Source organism: Parasteatoda tepidariorum, chromosome 7 (genome assembly GCF_982258835.1).
Source record: "Parasteatoda tepidariorum strain Cologne lab strain chromosome 7, Ptep-v5.0, whole genome shotgun sequence".
Taxonomy (NCBI): Eukaryota; Metazoa; Arthropoda; class Arachnida; order Araneae; family Theridiidae; genus Parasteatoda; species Parasteatoda tepidariorum.
Genome location: NC_141761.1, coordinates 36,251,746 through 36,271,105, shown reverse-complemented (window position 1 = coordinate 36,271,105; position 19,360 = coordinate 36,251,746). Strand labels below are relative to the sequence as shown.

At 29.9% G+C, this 19,360-nt stretch overlaps 2 protein-coding genes across 2 annotated transcripts in view; both read left to right on the top strand.

Moving 5' to 3' along the window:
- LOC107440033 (uncharacterized) overlaps window positions 1–19,360 on the top strand; it is a 61,563-nt gene that overhangs the window by 10,666 nt on the left and 31,537 nt on the right. The window lies entirely within an intron of this gene.
- sloth1 (sloth 1) lies at window positions 1,986–9,178 on the top strand. The gene is made up of 2 exons (XM_087167675.1): window positions 1,986–2,264; window positions 8,973–9,178. The coding sequence occupies exons 1-2, from the start codon at window positions 2,126–2,128 to the stop codon at window positions 9,065–9,067; spliced, it is 234 nt and encodes a 77-aa protein (XP_087023801.1). The 5' UTR covers window positions 1,986–2,125; the 3' UTR covers window positions 9,068–9,178.

The window sequence follows — 19,360 nt, the reverse complement described above, 5'->3', positions numbered from 1 at the left end:
ACACTAAATATTTTCTAAAAAATTGTATTTAAACTATTGAACGAAAACTGTCTTGGGTCTATAATTTAATTAGTCAAAAAATTTAATGCAATTTTTAAAAAACCTATGAATAATAGTTATGTGTGTAACAAAATTATAACTAATACTAAAGGAGTTATTAAATACCTGTGTATTCAAAGTACTTTTGAAAAAATTCATATAAGCATAGATTTTATTTTTAAATAGCTTCAACTTGGGCAAAAATGTTCTCATAATTTGATGAAATTGACTTACATAAATAATAAAAGAAATTGAATAAATTTGCAATACATAGTAGTAAACTTAACATTTAGTGATAATAGATGTAATTATATTTATTTCATTTAATGCCCATACCAATTGCATAAGAAATCATCATGATTGATAAAGGTTCAATTCCAAAAAAAATTATATATAAGACACAGAGTTGGCCGTTTATTACAGTAATCGATTACAACTGCAATTAATTACAGATAATTACTGCTATGTAATCGTGATTACAAGTAATCATAATTTTTAATAACATTAGAGTTGATCAAAAATGTAATCGATTACATTTTTCACTTGCAGTAATCAATTACTTGTACTCATGAATACAAATTTTGATTACAACTGTAATCATGATTACAATACTCAATGATAGTAATCATGATTACAAACATTCATAATTTTGATTACAACTGTAATCGTGATTACATAGCCAATTACTGTAATTAATTACTTACAATCGGGATTACAAGTAATCAAAATATATGATTACATGTAATCATGATTACGCGTAATCTTGATTTCATGTAATTATGATGTACAGCTGTTTCACAGCTAATCACAACAAACATCTCTAAGGAGAGAGCACACTCTCACCCGCAGAACAAAAGACTTTTTTAAACAAATATTATCAAATCCTAACTAAATTATTTTAATAAATTTAGGACAATTAAAAAAATTAAGCAATTATGCTGGTAATAAACAAAAGAATTAAATAATGTGTATTAGTAAAAATATCAGAAATATCCATTCATTCAATGTTCTGCCATTCAAAGTTTATGTACAAAAACAAAGCAATTTAAACTAACTGGAAAAAAAAATTTATCATTATTTTGACCTATCTAATATGCAGACATTATAATTCATTAATATCTTACGTAAAAAAACAACAACTATTTCTAATTTGATTCAAAACCCACTATTTTTAAGGAGAAGAGAATAAGAAACACAGAACATACGATTTTTCTCACACAAATATAATCAAAACCTAACTAAAATATATTATTATTTTTGGGAGATACATAAAAATAAATTAATTCTACTTTTAATAGATATAAGAAAAAAATAATAACGCGTATTCCTAAAAATGTCAGCCAAATATTTAAGCTTCAGCTCTGAAAACCCAGAAGTTAATAATCATAAAACAAAGCTTATTTTCTCGCATTTTTTTAAAAAAATTTACAACTATTCTGACCTATTTATGAAGCAGGCATCACAGTTAATCTAATTCATTAATATCTAAACAAAAAAAATCAACAACTATGTATAGTATGCATCATAATAAACAGCATCTGTAAAGTGAAACAGAACTTACTCTCCAATCAAAAAATCTAAATTTTTTTCATATAAAGAATGTCACAATTTAGCCGAAACTTACTATAAAGCTTATTAGAACTCTATTTTACACGAAAATTGACCTCAAATTATTAAAAAATTTAAGAAAAATGTAAAAGTTGCTAATTTATTTCAAAATGACATCAAAATCCCATAAACTTACATTAGAGTGCTTGCCACCCAATGGATTGTGAGCAAGGATCGCGACGTCACGCATCCGTACTCCATAATCACCATCCGCTTACTTTTTCTCCCTTGTACATAAGCGAGCTATAAGCTGAAAACTGCAAAAAGCTCAAAAACTGATCCGTAGTTGTCATCATCAACTTTATGAACTGATGTAAATATTTATAGCAGATTCATTTTAAAATTTTATGTTGTTATTTGGTTGACATGAAGAAAATATATATTTTTGTAAAGAAACTCTTAATATTATTATAATTTTACTGTGTAATTGAAAACAGAAGGGAAGAAAAACCCATCTGCTTTAGAATTTGCAGTTGAAATGAAAAGGATAAGTAGGGTTGTACAAAAAGTCCCAGGCCAAAAATTTGGAGTATACAGATTCCTACCACTTTTCTTCATGCTTGGAGCTGCTTTAGAATTCACTATGATAAAGTGGGAATTTCGAGGAGTGAATTTTTGTAATATATTCTTTTATATCAAATTATTAAATTATAAGTATATTTTTTCAGCTGTAAGACCTAAGGGAGAATGTATTTTTTTACTATGTTTAATTGCTAATCTAAGATAATGAGGCATATTATTTGTATGAACTTATTGTTGAGTTTCACCAAAAAGTTCGAGGGGATATTTCCGTGTAGTGATCAGTTGTGTTAGCTACAGCCGCCAATGTGACAAATGGATTTTAACTTTTTAGGAAAATATGTAACAAAAATCTAAAACTTGCTCCGTCTGGCTACGAGTTCAACCCTTTGTGTTTGTCCTCTTCTGTGTTTTTTTTTTCTTAGTTTCTTGCGAGCTGCTGCCCTCAAGTTGCCAAGACTTGGCGATTATTCTGTTGCAAATCACGATATGGAAACCTTCCCTCCTATGTCCTCAAAGTATTCTAATGATCTTTCCCTAAATGGCTCAGAGGATAGAGCGTTTGCCTTCCAATGAGGTGAACCGGGGTTTGATCCCGTGATGGCTGGTCAATAGGAATTCCGCATCCGGCTTGCACCGACCACTATTCTGATGTGAAATATCCTCACTGGTAGATGGATAATGGGTTAGAGTCCCCTTGCAGTCAGGCTAAGCGTGGGAGGTTGTGGTGGTCTTCCTATCCATGTAGCACAAATGCGGGTTAGTTCTATTAAAAAGTCCTCCACGACTGCAAATATCTGCCAATACTTGATCCAGGAGTTCCCCTGTCTTCGGGATTGGGTTCAAAATTACAAGACTACAGAGTTGAACATTAGTAGTTAAACCAAAAAAAATGGGTCTGCTGTTCAATGACGGTTATAATATTATAATATGCTTAATTTATCATACCATTTGATCAGCTTAATATAGTGTATAATATTATTAGATCACAAGCTCTTTTGGCTTAGTTAGGTTGGTTCCTTCATGTTATGCTAGAGCTGCACAATAGGCTATTGGCGATGATCTAAGAAACATCTACTGAAATTGATTTAGAGGCAACATAGATACATCATATCCCATTTTGCTTTCAGGATACATTTAAACGGCCTTCATTCCTCCACTAATCGTAATTTTGACCTGAGCACAATAAACGCCAAAAGGTATTGATTTTTTACGGGAACTCCGTGAACGAGACAGATTTAGCATGCACCAGTCAATATAATATGGTATGAAAAAATAATATATTTTGCAGGAATCTAACTTGCGACGTCTCTGACATGGGCCCAATGCCTACCAGCAAGGCTCTCCCTACCTACATGCTCAATAATATTTCTTTTTTTAATTTGAGAAAGAAGATATAGCGAGGTATTTGTCCAAATTCATAGCAGTCTTATCTTGGCCAGTCATAGAAAGAGAATATGTTGATGAGTCAACAATGTTTAAACAAAAAAGATAAACGCATATAAAACTACTACTACATTATAAAACTACTAGACAAATACAAAAGTATAAAATTTATGATCTAAAAAGTAATTCGGGAATGGCAAATATTCAAAAGTACATTTGCTAGAAGAAATGTTTGTTTTTTAATCATTTTTTTAAACTTATATTTTAATGAGTAGCAATTTTGTTGCAAATTCTGATTTGTAATAAAAGGATAATTTAATCAACTTGATATATTTTGCCTCAATTTTTATTTAGCTATAATTTGATCCAATAAAGTTTTAATGCAATATGACATGAAAAATTTGCATTTCAATAATCGCTTTTAAACTTACTCAATACCATCGTAAATCCGAGTTTTGATCTTTTCTTTTTTCAATTAATGCAGTTAATTTTTTCATGGTTTTTTAAATTCCGACATTATTGCGACACAGAAAATTTGAACCGAAGAAAGTACACAAATGTTTATTCAAATAACTGTGATGATATTTGAAGTATAACTAACTCTAATAACTTTGCGCTTAAAAAAATGTAAGAATTTTTCAACATTATAATACAACAGATAATGAAATTTGGCTCCTTGATTCAGCCACCTCTTTAAACATGCCAAAAAAAATCTTTTTTTTTGTAAGTTTTAAAAATGTATTTGAGGTAAAAACACAACTCTTAAGAAATAGAAACTGTAAAAGGTAAATAAAAATTTACTAACTGTAAAAATATTTTTACTATTATTGATGTTTCAGAGTTAGAAAAAAATTTAATGTGTATCTAAACATTTAATGTATCTAAGTTAATTGACAAAGGCTATAAATTAGAATGGGATGAGAACAATAATGTTTCGATTTTAAATACTAATGATATTGTTTTCAAAGTTTCTAAAGTAAACAACTGTTTTGAAAAAGTTATAAAAAGTAAAAAGTTATGATACTTGGCTCAAAAGACTGTATCGTTTAAATCCACAACGAATGTCTCAAAATGCAAAATATTGTTGGTATAAATGTTAGATTTTGAAATTTCTCTCATTGAATCGTGTGATATAAGTAATCTAACTCGTAAAAATAATTCTTAATTAAATACCGATCAATGGATGATTCTATTTTAGAATTGATTCATGCTGATTTAGCAAAGCCAATTAATACTGATTCTTTGTTTATATATTTTTTAGTATTTGTTGAGGATTATTCTTGAATGTACTTTTTTTATTTTTTGAATCACAAATAGGAAGTATTTGACATGTTAACTAATTTTGAAGAAAGGTATGAATATTTAATGAATAATAAAATCAAATGTTTCAGAACAGATAGTAAATTAGAATTTGTGAATAATGATTTTGATAAATTCTTAGGAAAATCTGGTATAATTCATGAAAAAACTACCGTTTAATCCTGAAAGCAACGACAAAGTCGAAAGAGCTGCAAGAGTTCTTGTGGAAGGAGCCAAAACATTATTATATGAAATCAAATTACCATAAAATTTTTGGTCAGACCCATAAATTGTCACATTTACATTTCTAATCTCATACCATATAGAAAGACAAACAAAAACTTTCAATTGAATTATGGTCAGAAAAAGAACCAAAAGTAAGTTACTTAAAAACCTTAAGATGTGCAGCTTATTTTTATATTCCTAAACAATTCTGACGTAATAAATTTTCAGTTCCTTGTAAGCGAGGATTTTTGTCAGTTATTCTAGATATAGATATGCATATAGGATTTTTATATCATTAAAAATGAAAGAATTGTGAAGAAATTAGTTAAATTTCATTGATTGATTAAAATATGTAAGTATTTAACAAGCGGAAACAAATATTATGATTGGAATATTAAGGATTTGACTAGTTTATCGTATTACAACCACTAATCGAAAGTGAAACTCAAATACGCAATCGGATAAATTAGCACCAGAAACAGCTAATTTGCAAAAAAATTAAAATGTCACTTTCATTTTGAGCGTTTAGAATGGTTGAAAAACAAACTATTACCCTCAAATTTTGCCTTGAGCGGCTCACCGTCCCAATAAATTATTAGCAAACAACAAATAGAATTAAATATTTGGCATAGTCTGATTGTGCCACTTTTCAAATGTAAGCAAAAAATATTGGTGCCCAACCTACTTTAAGGATAATAATAAATATGTACGGTGTAAAATAAATTTTAGTCAAAAATCAGTCTACAAACTTTTTTTTAATAAAAATGTGGTACAAACTACTTCTATAATGTACTTTTATTTAAATTCAAAAAGTGAAAAAAAATGTCCTACCCTAAGCAATTTCAGTAGAGTAATCAAAATATTAGATGTCTCTATATTAGATTTACATATTTTTCTACTTTTTATTTATGCCTGGTATTCTCAAATGAAAGTAAAGTATTATTTGCATTCAACTGTAAATTACCTTTTTATATTTTGAAATTATTTTATTTGATAATGATCGAAAAAATTGGATAATGAGGTATAACATTTTGTCTTCCTTCATATTTTAACATGGCAAAATATAAAATATGAACGAAATGTTGCAAAAAATTAAAATTTGGTCAAATGTATGCACATTGGAATATTCAGATGTATACAGATATTTCATTCAAAAGTTGCTTATTTGAAAATGTGAAGTCACTGCCAGATATTTATTATAAACATAAGTACATTTCTTTATTTCATTCATCCACTCATATAAATTTTTTTTTTAAATTTTTATGGATTGTTTCGCACAGCAGCGCATCTTGATAAATCGTGTAAAATCTAATTAATAGAGGTAGGACCATATCAATTATCCATCATAATATTGAGCGACTTTACACAATCAGTTTTCTATGCATTCAGATGTCACGTTTCAAAAATACCTGTTCCTGATATTCTGCTCAAAAACACAAATGATATTTATCAAACCTGCATTTAAATTTTGTAGGCTAAATAGTAAAAGATTTCTGATAACATGGACATTTTCATCCTTGATTGAAATAAAAAACTAGTTCAAATATATTGCACGATTTAATGTAACAAAATCAATTTTCAGTTAAAAATTAACGTGATTAATGTCTTACAAGACAAAATTTAAATGAAAATTTGATGCTTTTAAAAAATTTTTATGGGATATTAAAAAAAAAAATTTAATACAGTGACAAAAAAACTTAAATGTTTTAAAAGTTATTAAACTTTTTTTAAAAACCGCCCATTTCCTCCTAGATGAAAATTATCAAAAACACTGCCTTATTCCCAATTTTCACAAATTTTTATGAGCCCAAGTAACTAAGCATTGGAGCAGGTTTTTAAATATTTAAAAATTAGACCGCAAGCACTTTTCATCTACACGAAACTATGACTTTACTCCATATTGACATTTTTAGACCATTTTAAAAATAAGCTTTGGCAGAAGCTTAGATAGGCTAAACTTCTAACAGTCATGAGTAACAGTTGCAAACTCATAGCAGTTATAAAAATAGCAAATTATTCACAAAAAAGCATCATTTCTTATTGCAACAGAGCCTTCAAAAAACAGCCTTAAATAACGCTGGTTGTATGTTGTCAAAATTTTATGCCATTTCATTGCATCTAAAGGTATGTCTAAGACTATAAAAGTATTTTTATTAGTTTTAGTACAAAAAATATATAGCTAATGAAGAGCATTAATTATTTTCATTTTTTTTTATTAAAAATTATATGTTTTTGTGCAAAAAAGACGTAGTTTTAATTAACAAAAAGTTTTTAAAACTGTTAATGGGAATTATTTCTATCGTGGTAAACCACGTGATCGCGATTACTTACGCATGTCTCATTTTTTCTGTTTAAATTAGGTCACCCCCTCAAAAATTCCCGACTGTCACAAATACGTGACAGTATAAAACCATATCAATCAGGGTAAAAATATAAAACTGGTAATCAAAGTATTTCTTTAGCAGTTTATTTGTGGGCGGAGTTATAATTGTTTGATTTATTTAATTCACCATTACTTTGTTCAAAATAAAACTATTTAGTTATACTTTGATTAACATTGATTATACATATGGTTTAAACTAACAGTAATTAAAGTAAAAGCAAAGTAAGTCTGTCAAATCCGCAACGACTACATTTAAGTTACCGTTTTTTATTTAATTACAACTTGATTCTGATTTTGTACGAATGCTTTTCTGAATCACCCGTCCCCAAGGGGTTAAACAACCAATTCACTCGGTGAATATGTAGCTTTTTTTCATTTTCAGCTTTGAATTTGTAAGACGGGAAAAGTTTAAAGAACCAGGTCACAATCGCCTTTCAGAAGAATTTTTTTAAAGCGAAACTAACCTTTGTGCAAAAGGAAGGTAAGAAACACGAAAACCCTTCATGGTTAGCGCAATGTCAATGAAGCTCTAATCTGTCTTTACTAGAGTATAACTGGCGTCAGTAATGCACTCTCTGCCGGAAGGGAGAAAAATAAAAGTTAATCATCTGTGATTTGTTTATAAGTCAATTTTATTTATCTTGGCTGGGCTATGCCGATTTTTTATAAAAAAGTTTCCATTAAATTTTCCGAAAAATAATGTACGCTTAACATTTCGGATTTTATACTTAATGTTTTAAGCATGCTCAGACATCTTAAAGATTGCTGATAGGGTCCTTGTTATTTTTTTAATTTAAAAATAATAATGCAAATAATTACATTTTATAATAATTCGGTCTCGTGCATGATTTCGTAATATTAATTATTACCGATTTATTGATTGTTTAGTTTTTTTTTTCAACTCAACATACAATAATGATAGTTCCAATAGCAGAAAATAAAAAGATAGTCGTTTTCAGCATGTCTTTGCTCAGAAAAAAAAATTAACTCATTAACAGAGTGTCTGAAATACATTGTAAACCAGAAACAATAAAATTATTTGTTGAAGATTATTTAAGAGCTATTTTTTTTTCTTTTTTAATTGTTGATACGCAAAAGAATCTACATTTCTTCTTAATGTATGGAAGCTGCTATTTCAAATTTCCCAGTTCCTTCGAACTCCCAACACCTTAGTGTTTGATGCCAAACCAGTGATTTTCTAGGATTATTTGTTGCCAAGTGCACTTAACTTGTTCTTCCACCTGAAAAATACTCAAATATTGTCACTTACCTCCTTCATCCACTGAGAATCCTTGGAATTAATAGAATGTTATAAAATTAAATGACTAGTTTCCCCAAGGAATCTCATTTTTTTTTAATGATCCTTATCTGCTTCATCCACACAGCTCTTCACTTATTAAGTGACGAAATAGCTGATATTAAAGTGTATTGAATGTATTAATTCAAACTTCATTATTTATATATCGTTATGCCTGAATGTTCTTATCATGATTATTTGCATATTTTATTACAGATAAAACATTTAAACGTAGAAGAGCCGAAGAATATGTTGCTCAAGAAATTCATGAGGGTAAATTGTACTTAGATAGTAAAAATGTTAATTCATAATGTACAAATTGTGTTATAAAATGAAGAAATATCATTTTCAGAAACCATATGTAGTATTTGATGTAAAAAAAATAAGATTTCTGTAATAAATTTAGTTTGAAGTTGCTCTTATTTATGTTTCATATTCTATTTTAAAAATATTCTAGTCGTCTTTGACGTGAAAATCCCCCATTTTCATCTCTGATTTACTACCTTAGGATTTTTTAGGGGGTATTTCCAGACAAAAAGAAACTAATTTTGATATGGATGATGTTAAAAAAAATTTAATTGAAGGAAATAAAATATTACCTTTGAAACAATAATACTTGAATTCCCGAGGTTCAAAAGGTTCTGTTTTGTTTAATAATTTCTCAAAATGACCTTAAGTTATTTTTTTTAACTCAATGCCTTAATTCAATACATAATGAAGGAAATTTTATTTCTCGTTGGCATCAGTAGATTTTATTCTTTTTAAAAATGTTTCTAACAATGTTATTTTTGCTGGTACAGCATTGTATATTTCACAATAATATCAAAAAATATACTATATTTCAAATATATAACGTTAATGGTAAATACTTGTTTAATAAATAAAAATTGCAAGAGGTCTCTTTTCTTCATTAAAAAATAAACAAGAAGGGAAACATCAGTTTGTGTGTTTCTGTTTTTCCTTAACAGAGATGACACAGACAGATAAACTAGTTTTTGATGATTTTAATTAATTCTTTGCTCTTATTGAACTCGGAAATGATTGGTCAAATATAAGAATTTTTTTCCCTCACTTAAATATTAATTTGTGACCCTTAATGTGTGATTAAAGAATTCTGAAAGTTTTTATTAAGGGAGATGTTGGTGGATAGTTGACTGAATGTAAACAATAAGTTTCCTAAAACTGGAAGAAATTTAGAAAACTTCTGGTGTTCCCTAATAATATTAAAAATTAAATGTGCCTTAAAAATAAACAATATTTTTGAAAGTAAGAATTTTTTCAAACTATAAATAATGTTATATAAAATATAGCAATAAAGAAAACGAAGGAAATAAATTAAAAAAAAAATAACCACCAAAGCCGACGTCTTCAGGTTGTACCGGCCTCGGAAGCCATAAAACAAAACCTTTTCTATTAAGAGAGAGGCCAAATTAAATCCCAAAATTAACTCTCTCAGTACCCCGAAGGTTTTTTATAAGTCCAGGAAAAAACACATGAAATACATAAAACCAATTCAGAGAAGAAATTCAAACAAAATCTTGAGAAAATAAAAAATTATTGAAAATAAGAATTCCCTTGAAAAAGAATACGTATGTTTTTTAAAACAAGAAATTCCTATAAAAATGCTTTATAAATGAAACTAAAAAAATTTTTCCAAAAATAAATATTGCTTCTAAAAATAAAATTTAAAAAAAAATGTGCATAAACTTTTTGATTGTTGAAAATATAATTCTGCTAGTTCTTCTTGCTGTTTCAAACATTCTAAGTGTATGATCTTGTAATCTCTTTTTCTAAAAACCTTCCACAGTTCGAAGTTGAATGGTTTGTAACTAAAAATTTGTTGAAAAGATTGCAAGCGAACCTCTCAAATATGAGGATGCTCTTTCTCTCTATATATTTTGTTCTATATATTTCATTGGCAATAAACCCTTGGTGATAAATCGCGCCAAGCTAGTTTTCCGGCTAAGCACTAAGGAATCAAAGAGGCTTTGAGTCGAGGGGGGGGCAGATGAAAAGTTGACCCAAGGATTAAACAACGACAGCTATATATATATATATATATATATATATATATATATATATATATATATGAAATGAAATGAAGAATAAAACAAAGAAAAATTATAGACTTATGGAAAAAAAGGGGGGGGGGAATAATAAGTAAAAAATAACAAACAACAGTTTATATATATATAAAAAAAAATGAATGAAATTGTATTTAAAAAACCGGAAAAAAAAGCCAAAAAAAAAGATATAATCTTTTCTTTAGCCCACACGATTATATCCGCAAAACAGTGCTTTCTGATATTGTATCAATAAAGCCAAAGCAAAATATATTAATACAATAGTGTGAGGAGCACTAAACTTATTGTTTTTCTTAACTTTCTTCGTGTTTTCTTGTATTTATTTATGTATTATAATTGTCGTGTAAAAGAAACTAAGAAGTTAGTCCAGAAAGTTAGGGATTTATTAAGAACCTTGAAACGTACAGGGAACAAGGTGACTGGCGTTTCGGCTTGAAACACCTGACCCTGACCTATTATAGGACTAAATAACGGAAGAGGAAATGACAAATTAGGATCTAGAAGATACACAAGTAATAAATAAAATCTTCTATGACATTTATAACTTTTTATATTTTCTTCGAGCTCTGAGAATCGAACTCGGTATCCTTGCCCCCCTAGGATGACCACTCTAACCTCACGGCTACGCTGACACACGTCATAGCATCCTCCTGAAAAAAAAAAACAGCGTTCTCTCTGTTTCATTCTATGGCTGTTCTGGCACGGGATTGGTCCTCGTTACTGCAACTACTCTCGTTCTTAGATTGTTTCTTTGTTTTGTAACTTTTCTGTTCTGCATTTTCGGTTTCACATGGTTCGAATTGAAACGATGGGTTATGGTAAGGTTTCATACACACCACGATGATAGTGCCTGCAGTTTTGCGTCTTGTGGATGGTGCAACGTCTTCGACCTCGCAAGTTACATTAGATAGTTATCGTTTTATTTTGTAAGGTCCTAGATACTTATTTAATAGCTTTTCGAACTGGCATAGAAATCCAAACAAGTTCACCTGGTTTATAACACATTGGTCGGTGTTTTGCATCGTATCGCTTCTTGTCTTTTTCTTCCGCATCAATGGTACGAAGGCGAGCAAGTTGTGTAGCTTCTTCTGCTTTCCAAATGAGATGAGCAGCATAATCAGTTTCAAATCCAGGTTAGTTAGGACACATAGCATCCAAAATTGTTTCAGTATCATAATTGTAAGGAATATAAAATGTTGTGAAGCCAGTAGTTTCTTATTTAGCGGTGTTATAGGGGAAGATGACAAATTGCAAAATAGCATCCCAATCTTTCTGTATCGACAGCATATACAGCATAACATAGACAGCATATCAGCCAACATATTGTTAAATTTTTCCGTGAGGCCATTCATCTGAGAATGTTAGGCTGTCGTAGTGCATCCATGTCACAAAGTTTTAATAGCTCCGATACAACCCTCGAGAGAAACACTTGGGGAACTATATTTTAACAGAATGTCTTCCAACAGGAATTTTGATACCTCGAGGGTTTCCGCGTTGGGGAGAGTTTCTGTAGTAGCAAATCTAGTTGCATAGTCTGTACACACCACAATCCATTTATTTAATAAAAGTGTCTTAGGGAAGCATACTAGCAAATCAAAACCTATGCTGTGAAAATGTGCTTCTGCAGGGGGAATTGGTATCAAACTTCCAGGCGGCTTTTGCGGCAGATGTTTACGCCGTTGACATTCCTTACAATATAAGAAATGTACCACCTCACACTTCGGTACAGTCGAGACCGGTAGAATCTTTTTCTTATCCTGTCCAATGCTTTGGCAAATCCCAAATGACCTGCTGTTGGTGGGTCTCGAAAGTGCTGAAGAATTTCTCGGCATAGCTTGAAGGGAACAATCGGAAGCCACTGTATTCCGACTGATTCATAATTCTGCTTACAGAGTATTCCATCCATAATTTAATAATCTGCATTATTACTTCGCTGACCTATATTCCTCTTTAAAGTTGTTATCTCCTGGTCTTTGTTCAGTTCTTCCGGGAGGTTTGGGATGGCAGTTATACTTTTTTCTGGCTCATTTTCAGTAGTTGGTAGAGGATATCGTGATAGGTAAACAGCATCTTTATGTCTGCAACCCAAGATATAAACAATAGTTACATCAAATCCCTACAATCTGCGAAAGCTAATCTTCCTGAATGATCTTTTAACCCTGAAAACCAGCATAATGAGTGATGATCTCTTATTATAGTGAAAGCTCTTCCGAAGAGATATGGTTGGAACTTACTTATTGACCAAATAGCAGCAAGACATTATCGCTCCGTTGTTCCTACTTTGTCAATATTCGAGAGGCATATGCTATTACGGCTTCTTTACTTTTTTCGATTTGAATTAGCTGCTGCTACGAGTCGACATGCTGACAGCATTCAATGAAAGCGGCAGTCGTTGTTACTCTTTTTGTGAGTAAAATTTGGTAAATATTTTCAGAAATGCCCTTCATAAGATGAGAAACCTTGTCTTCTTCACTCATGCTTGTCACGATGGCATAATCCCAGTACTGCTTGTATGCATGAAAGGCAGGTTTCTCCCTGTTGTTGAGCTTCTTCAGCACGGTGTACGGACTGGAAGATACCAGAAAATGTTTCTTTTAATTTAGTTCTGAAATCTGTCCAAGATGTTAATAGACATTCATTATTTTCAAACCAAAGTTTGTTTTTCCCGCTAAAAAAAAAGTAAGCATTTGTAAGGCATGTTACGTCGTCTCAGTTGTTATATTTGGCGAGTCGATCATATTCTTTTAACCAAACTCCAAGATCTTGCTTGGATTCTCCAGAAAAAGAAAATGGATAACGAATGTGCTGGACAATCGAAGTGGTGACAGATGTTTCGGGCATTTTTGGATATTCTAGCTGCAATCCTCTTAAGCGGCTACTCCTTCTTCGGCTTATCAACGGCCAAATCTGCTTCAATTTCTCAACGCTTCCACCAAATGTCGCCTGGAAAGAAAGTAAATGAGTCAGAGATTTATTAAGAATCTTCAAACGTACAGGGAAGGAAGCAACTGGCGTTTCAGCTTGAAATACCTGATCTTTTATAGGACTAAATAACGGAACAGGAAATGACAAATTAGAACATTCTAGAAACTTCTAGAAGATACAGAAATAATGAATAAAAGCTTCTATTACAGTTATAGATTTTTATATTTTCTCGAGCTCTGAGGATCTAACTCGGTATCTTTGTCTCTCCAGGACGACGACTCTAGGATAAATGTGTCAGTAAATTCTTAACAAAATTCTTTCTTGTAATTAAAAATCCTCTAAACGGGAATTTTTTTAAACACGGAAGTGCGCTTCGACCCTAATGATCATTTAAGAAAATCGGATAGGATGAAGTTCAATCAAAAGCTTTTCAAAATGTTGCTTAAAATTTTATTTTATTTCACTCAGTTGATTGTAACAAATTCATAAAATGTGCACTATCGTGACTTTTTCAATATATGTATAGTTCACTGTCAAGTTGGTGTAACTCAAAATGTTAAAATTTGTATTTTATTTATTTATTTATTTAAATTTGTATTTTATTTATTTATTTATTAAAATTAGTATTTTACTTATTTATTTATTGAAATTTGTATTTTATTTATTTGTTCATTTTATTTAATTTTATCACATTTAGTAAAAGTGAAACGACTCCAATAATTTCACAAACAATAAAATAATAAGCAACCCACCGAATTCTTATTTTTAGAATGGGAAACAACTTGGGAACGATTCGAGTAATCTCATAATAAATAATTTGTTCAAATTCAGTGCCTAGCAAATCATAAATATATAACGTTTTGCTTTTGATATCAAGATTTTATATTACACTTGGTTCCATTTCCTTGTTAGTGCGTAAAAAATCCAATGATAAGATCAAGAGTGATTCACTGTATTTTTTATGACTATAATGACTATGTCATTTTATTAAAAAGCGTTTTTATGATTCATCCTTATCTTGGTTAGTTACAATCCTTAACTTTTAGATTAAGTCTAAAAATATATATAGTGAATAGATTATATACTGTTCTGGAATGCTGAGAATGCAGGAAGAAAATCGGTTAGTATTATAAATTTTTAAAAAAAGAAAAAAAAGAGATTGTTGTCGTGTTCTGGCACCTTAAAAGCTTTAATTCATATTTAATGAAGAGGATAAGTAACTTTAGAGCGCGCAAACAAGTTAAACTTCACAACGTATTTTAAGATTAAGTTTAATTTGAATGACAGATCCTTTCATCAACTGTTCAGAAGTTGGCAACAACTTACTCGTTGGGATTGACACTTTCGAGTGTTGTTTTAATTTCTTTCAGATGATGGAAGAGATCTGGGCATCATTTCTGACTTTTATTTAATCATTTTTAAAAGAGATCTACAAAATGCCTAGGAGTCAGAAGCTTTTTTTTAAGTGCCAGTATATTATGTATCGGAAAGTAGCAGAACAGTAATGATATGATCTATAGTTAAACTCTCATTTGAGCGATTATTCCATTATAGCGACCGATACATAATGTTTTGTTTGCTATTCCATAGACTTTCATTAGAAAGCTTGAACTAAGTCATTCATTCGAATATAGCAACAGAAATTTACTTCCCCCCTTTTTTTTCGCGACAATTTCTTCAAAAAACAAGAGATTTTCGTTGAGTGCTTTTGCGTCTTCTAAACAAACTCCTTTTATCCTATGATAATTAGTAAAAGTTTCAAGGAAACTATTTAAACTGCTTTTTTTTATGTTACCGCACATGCATCGCAAAACATTTTGAATGTAGGAAGAATAACAAGACCAACTCACTAGATTCATTTTCTAGTGATCTATGGTCCGAAAGTTAGTGAAATGTAAATTACTTTGCATTATTTATAATCAAATGAAAATCAGAATAAGGAAGTATGTATTTATTAGGATTAAAATCATGTTTTCTTAATCCTTATAAATTAATTTTCTAAGTGTACAATACTTTTATGAATCATACTTTTCTTCAGTGGCGGACAAAAGTCTCCGGTCTGTATATTTTTATATCAGCTTTTAGCTTTTATACACATAGCTTTAAAATAATACATAAATATTTTAAAAAATGCGTATAAAAACTGTGCTGCATTACAAACAAAGTCTTTAGAAAAACAATTTTATTTTTTATCGTAATCAAATTAAAAAGCAATATACTGGTGGAACTGTATTTTTGTGAAATGTTTGTGTCCCAAGATGGTTTATTTATGAGTTAAAATATTCTGATTGTTCTTGATTTTGTTTTTAGTTTTTTTGGAAGTATTTAAAAGTATTAGTTGTTCGCAATATGTAATGTTTAACACGTTGGGTAATTTTGTCAGTTTTCCAATTCTTTTTATAGCACTTAAATAGTTGCATGGCATGGCTTTATTAAAATTTGTTTAACATTTTTTAGTTATGAATAAATATTAACGTTATTTTAACACTTCATGCTATCACAACCTCACGTTCTTTTACCCGTTTTTGCTTAGACGATTTGTTATATTAAATCGAATATTAAGTCAGTCATTATTTTTAATTTAATATTTTCTAAAATTAAAAAAATGTGTGTTTGTTTTCTTTCAAAAAATTGAATTTCAGTATTTGATGATGAAGTATCTGCAGAAAATGGCAGAATTTGTCTGATTCAGTTTAGTCAGGTGATCGATCTATTCTTTTAGTGAATTATGTTAAGTTCATTCATCAATATTATTCCGTTATTTTTCTTGGGTTTCACCAATGTTCTTGTTTTCCTCTTGTCCTTCGCTAATCACCTGCAAAATAATCGGCGCAACAGTACAAAGTGCCAAGAATAAAATATAATACTAAGTTTTAATGAATGGGGGTAACTGCAATAGTTTAGTCAACAGAGCGGTCGAAAGTTTGGACAAGGAATATTCATAGGGTTCTATATTCTTTGGTTTGGGCCTCTTCATGTTAATTTCTATTGTTGCGTATTGCGCCATATTTCTGGAATTTTATAAGACAATCCAAGAATGCAAACAAAACAAAAACTTTTTGCATATACACTACCCTACAATAATGGAAGACACACTTTTGTTAAATTTCTCAAGAAATATTTAAAGGAATATTTTGTAACTTTAGAGATGTTTAGTTCACTTTTCATACTTAGCAATAAAATTTAAAGTTTTCAGAGGTTTGAGAGACCTGCAATAAATTACGAAATAAAACAAGCATTTTTGAACACTCTATGCCAGAAAAAGAACTTGCAACTTGTATCGATTACTTTAGTTGTTATTTTTAATAAATGCATCAGGTTTCGTAAACCTAGAGTAAATATTTATGGAGATATGGACATTTTTGTAAAAAATAGATTTTTTTCGCCTTGCGTTTTTATGTTATGGACATTTTTGTAAAAAATTAATTTTTTTGCCTTGCTTTTTTCGTTATAACTTTATAGATATTCAATGGAATTAAACAAAGTGTTTGGAGCAATTTAAGATTAATTACAAAATTATCAATTCAAATTTTTAAAAAATTCGTTAAAAACTACGCAAGTTATGAATATTTAAGCTAGTTATTTTATATTGCACATGCACTGAAAAAAATCTGATTAGTTTTCACATAATTTAGTCGCGAACCGTATTTGGCGAGTAATTAAAAAAAAATTTGATTAGAATATCTTAAAAATTTAAAAAGTTTCAAATAATTTTCTAAGTAGTTATTGTACTTTTTAAAAGAAAGCTAAAAACGATCACAAGTTTTATTTTATATCGTACGACAAAATTTAATAACAAATGATAATTAACATACAATAATGGTCCTGTAACTAAACTTTGGTGGTATGGAGAAAGAAACCATGCAAAAGAAAACATACTTTTATGCGAGGGGGAGGGATCCCCCATAATGCAGATCTCATTTTTAATAAATCTTGTTTAATAGTACTTGATGAAATTTATGGATAACATCTTATCGTTTTGAGCTTTCTTTTCGAAAGTAGTACAGTGAATTCGCGATAACTCGAATATATCGGAAGTTCGACTTACCGTTAGTTTCGGTTTTGGACTTTCAAAATATTGTCGGATTATTTAATTAATGCTTATTAATTGCAAATCTTCTAATTGCCTACAATATTTAAGATCATTTTTCTGACAAGCCATTTCGATAAGACTGTTTGAAGCACTTTATGATACCCTGGTCCATCGGCTGCAACTTTGCTGTTGTGTTTGGCGGGAGAAACTGCAAGTTTACTGCTTTCACATTAAGTAGATCACAATGCGCTGTGCATTTGTCCATAAAGAGTATCACTTTTTTTTTTTTAGCGAAGAATTTCTGATCCAATTTTCTTACATAATCTTCAAATAAAACTGATGTCATCCAAAACTTTTTGTTAGACTTGTAATCCAAAGGATATGTTTTTACATTCTTGAAACATCGGGGATTTCGGTATTTTCCGATAACAAGTAAGGGCAATTTCTCTGTCCAAGACGCATTTCCTCCAACTAGGACAGTCAAACTTTCCTTGCTCATTTTACCCCCTGAGCAGTTTTCATCCTTAAACATCATAGTCTTATTTGGAAGACATTTAAAAATTAAATCCATTTCATCAATATTGAAAACATCATTTTAACTGTATCCTTGAAGTAAATTTAGTAACGTTTCATTTAACCACTGTTCACATACTTCAAGAGGGACAGCTTTAGCTTCTCCATGAAGAGTGCGAAAGACATTGTGTGTGTGTTGCGAAGGAAGGGGCAAGATATCAGCCCCTAAATTTTTTTTTCTTGCTTTAAAAGATCCCAAAAAAATCGAGTTAAAGGGAGTAAAATTCGAGTAATAGAGAATAATTAACATGAAATTGAAGATAAAAGGGTCGGGACCTCATAAAAAAATCGAGTTATAGTAATATTCGAGTTATCGTACTTCGAGTTATAGCGAATTGACTGTATAAACTAACCAGTGAAGGAACACTTAAGCTTCGCTTGCCTTTTAAAAAATCATATTAATTTCAAAATTCTTAATTTTAGTTAAATGACAGTGTCAACATATTTGTTACTAATTGCAAATTATGTAAAAAAAATTGTAGAGAACTTACATAATATTGTTTTAAAGTTTTGGAGGTTCAAATAACAAGTAGTAAGAAGACCAAGTGAAGGAATATTTCTTACCTGTGAATGAACACCCAGTAAAGGAACACTTAATTTTGGTTATTTTTTAAGGCTCTTTATGAATTTATAAGCCATACAAATATTTAAAAACAGGCCTATTCTTGAAATTATAACATATAAATACTTGGAAAATGTTACTTTTTTTTGTAATCATGAATTGAAAATTAAAGTGTTAACATATTAACACATACTGTTCATGCACTGGGAAATCTAAGCCCAGTAAAGGAACATGCCTGTTCCCTCACTGGTTAGAAGTTGTTTTTCGTATTTTTAACATACTTTTGATGCGGAACATCATTAAAGGTACAAGAAAATTAAAATTTATCTTTTATTTTCATTAACTTAGTAAAAAAAACCAGTAAAAGAACACTTCTTCCTTCAATAGTTTTTCATCGTTTGGTGATCCAGTGAATAAACACCCCCTT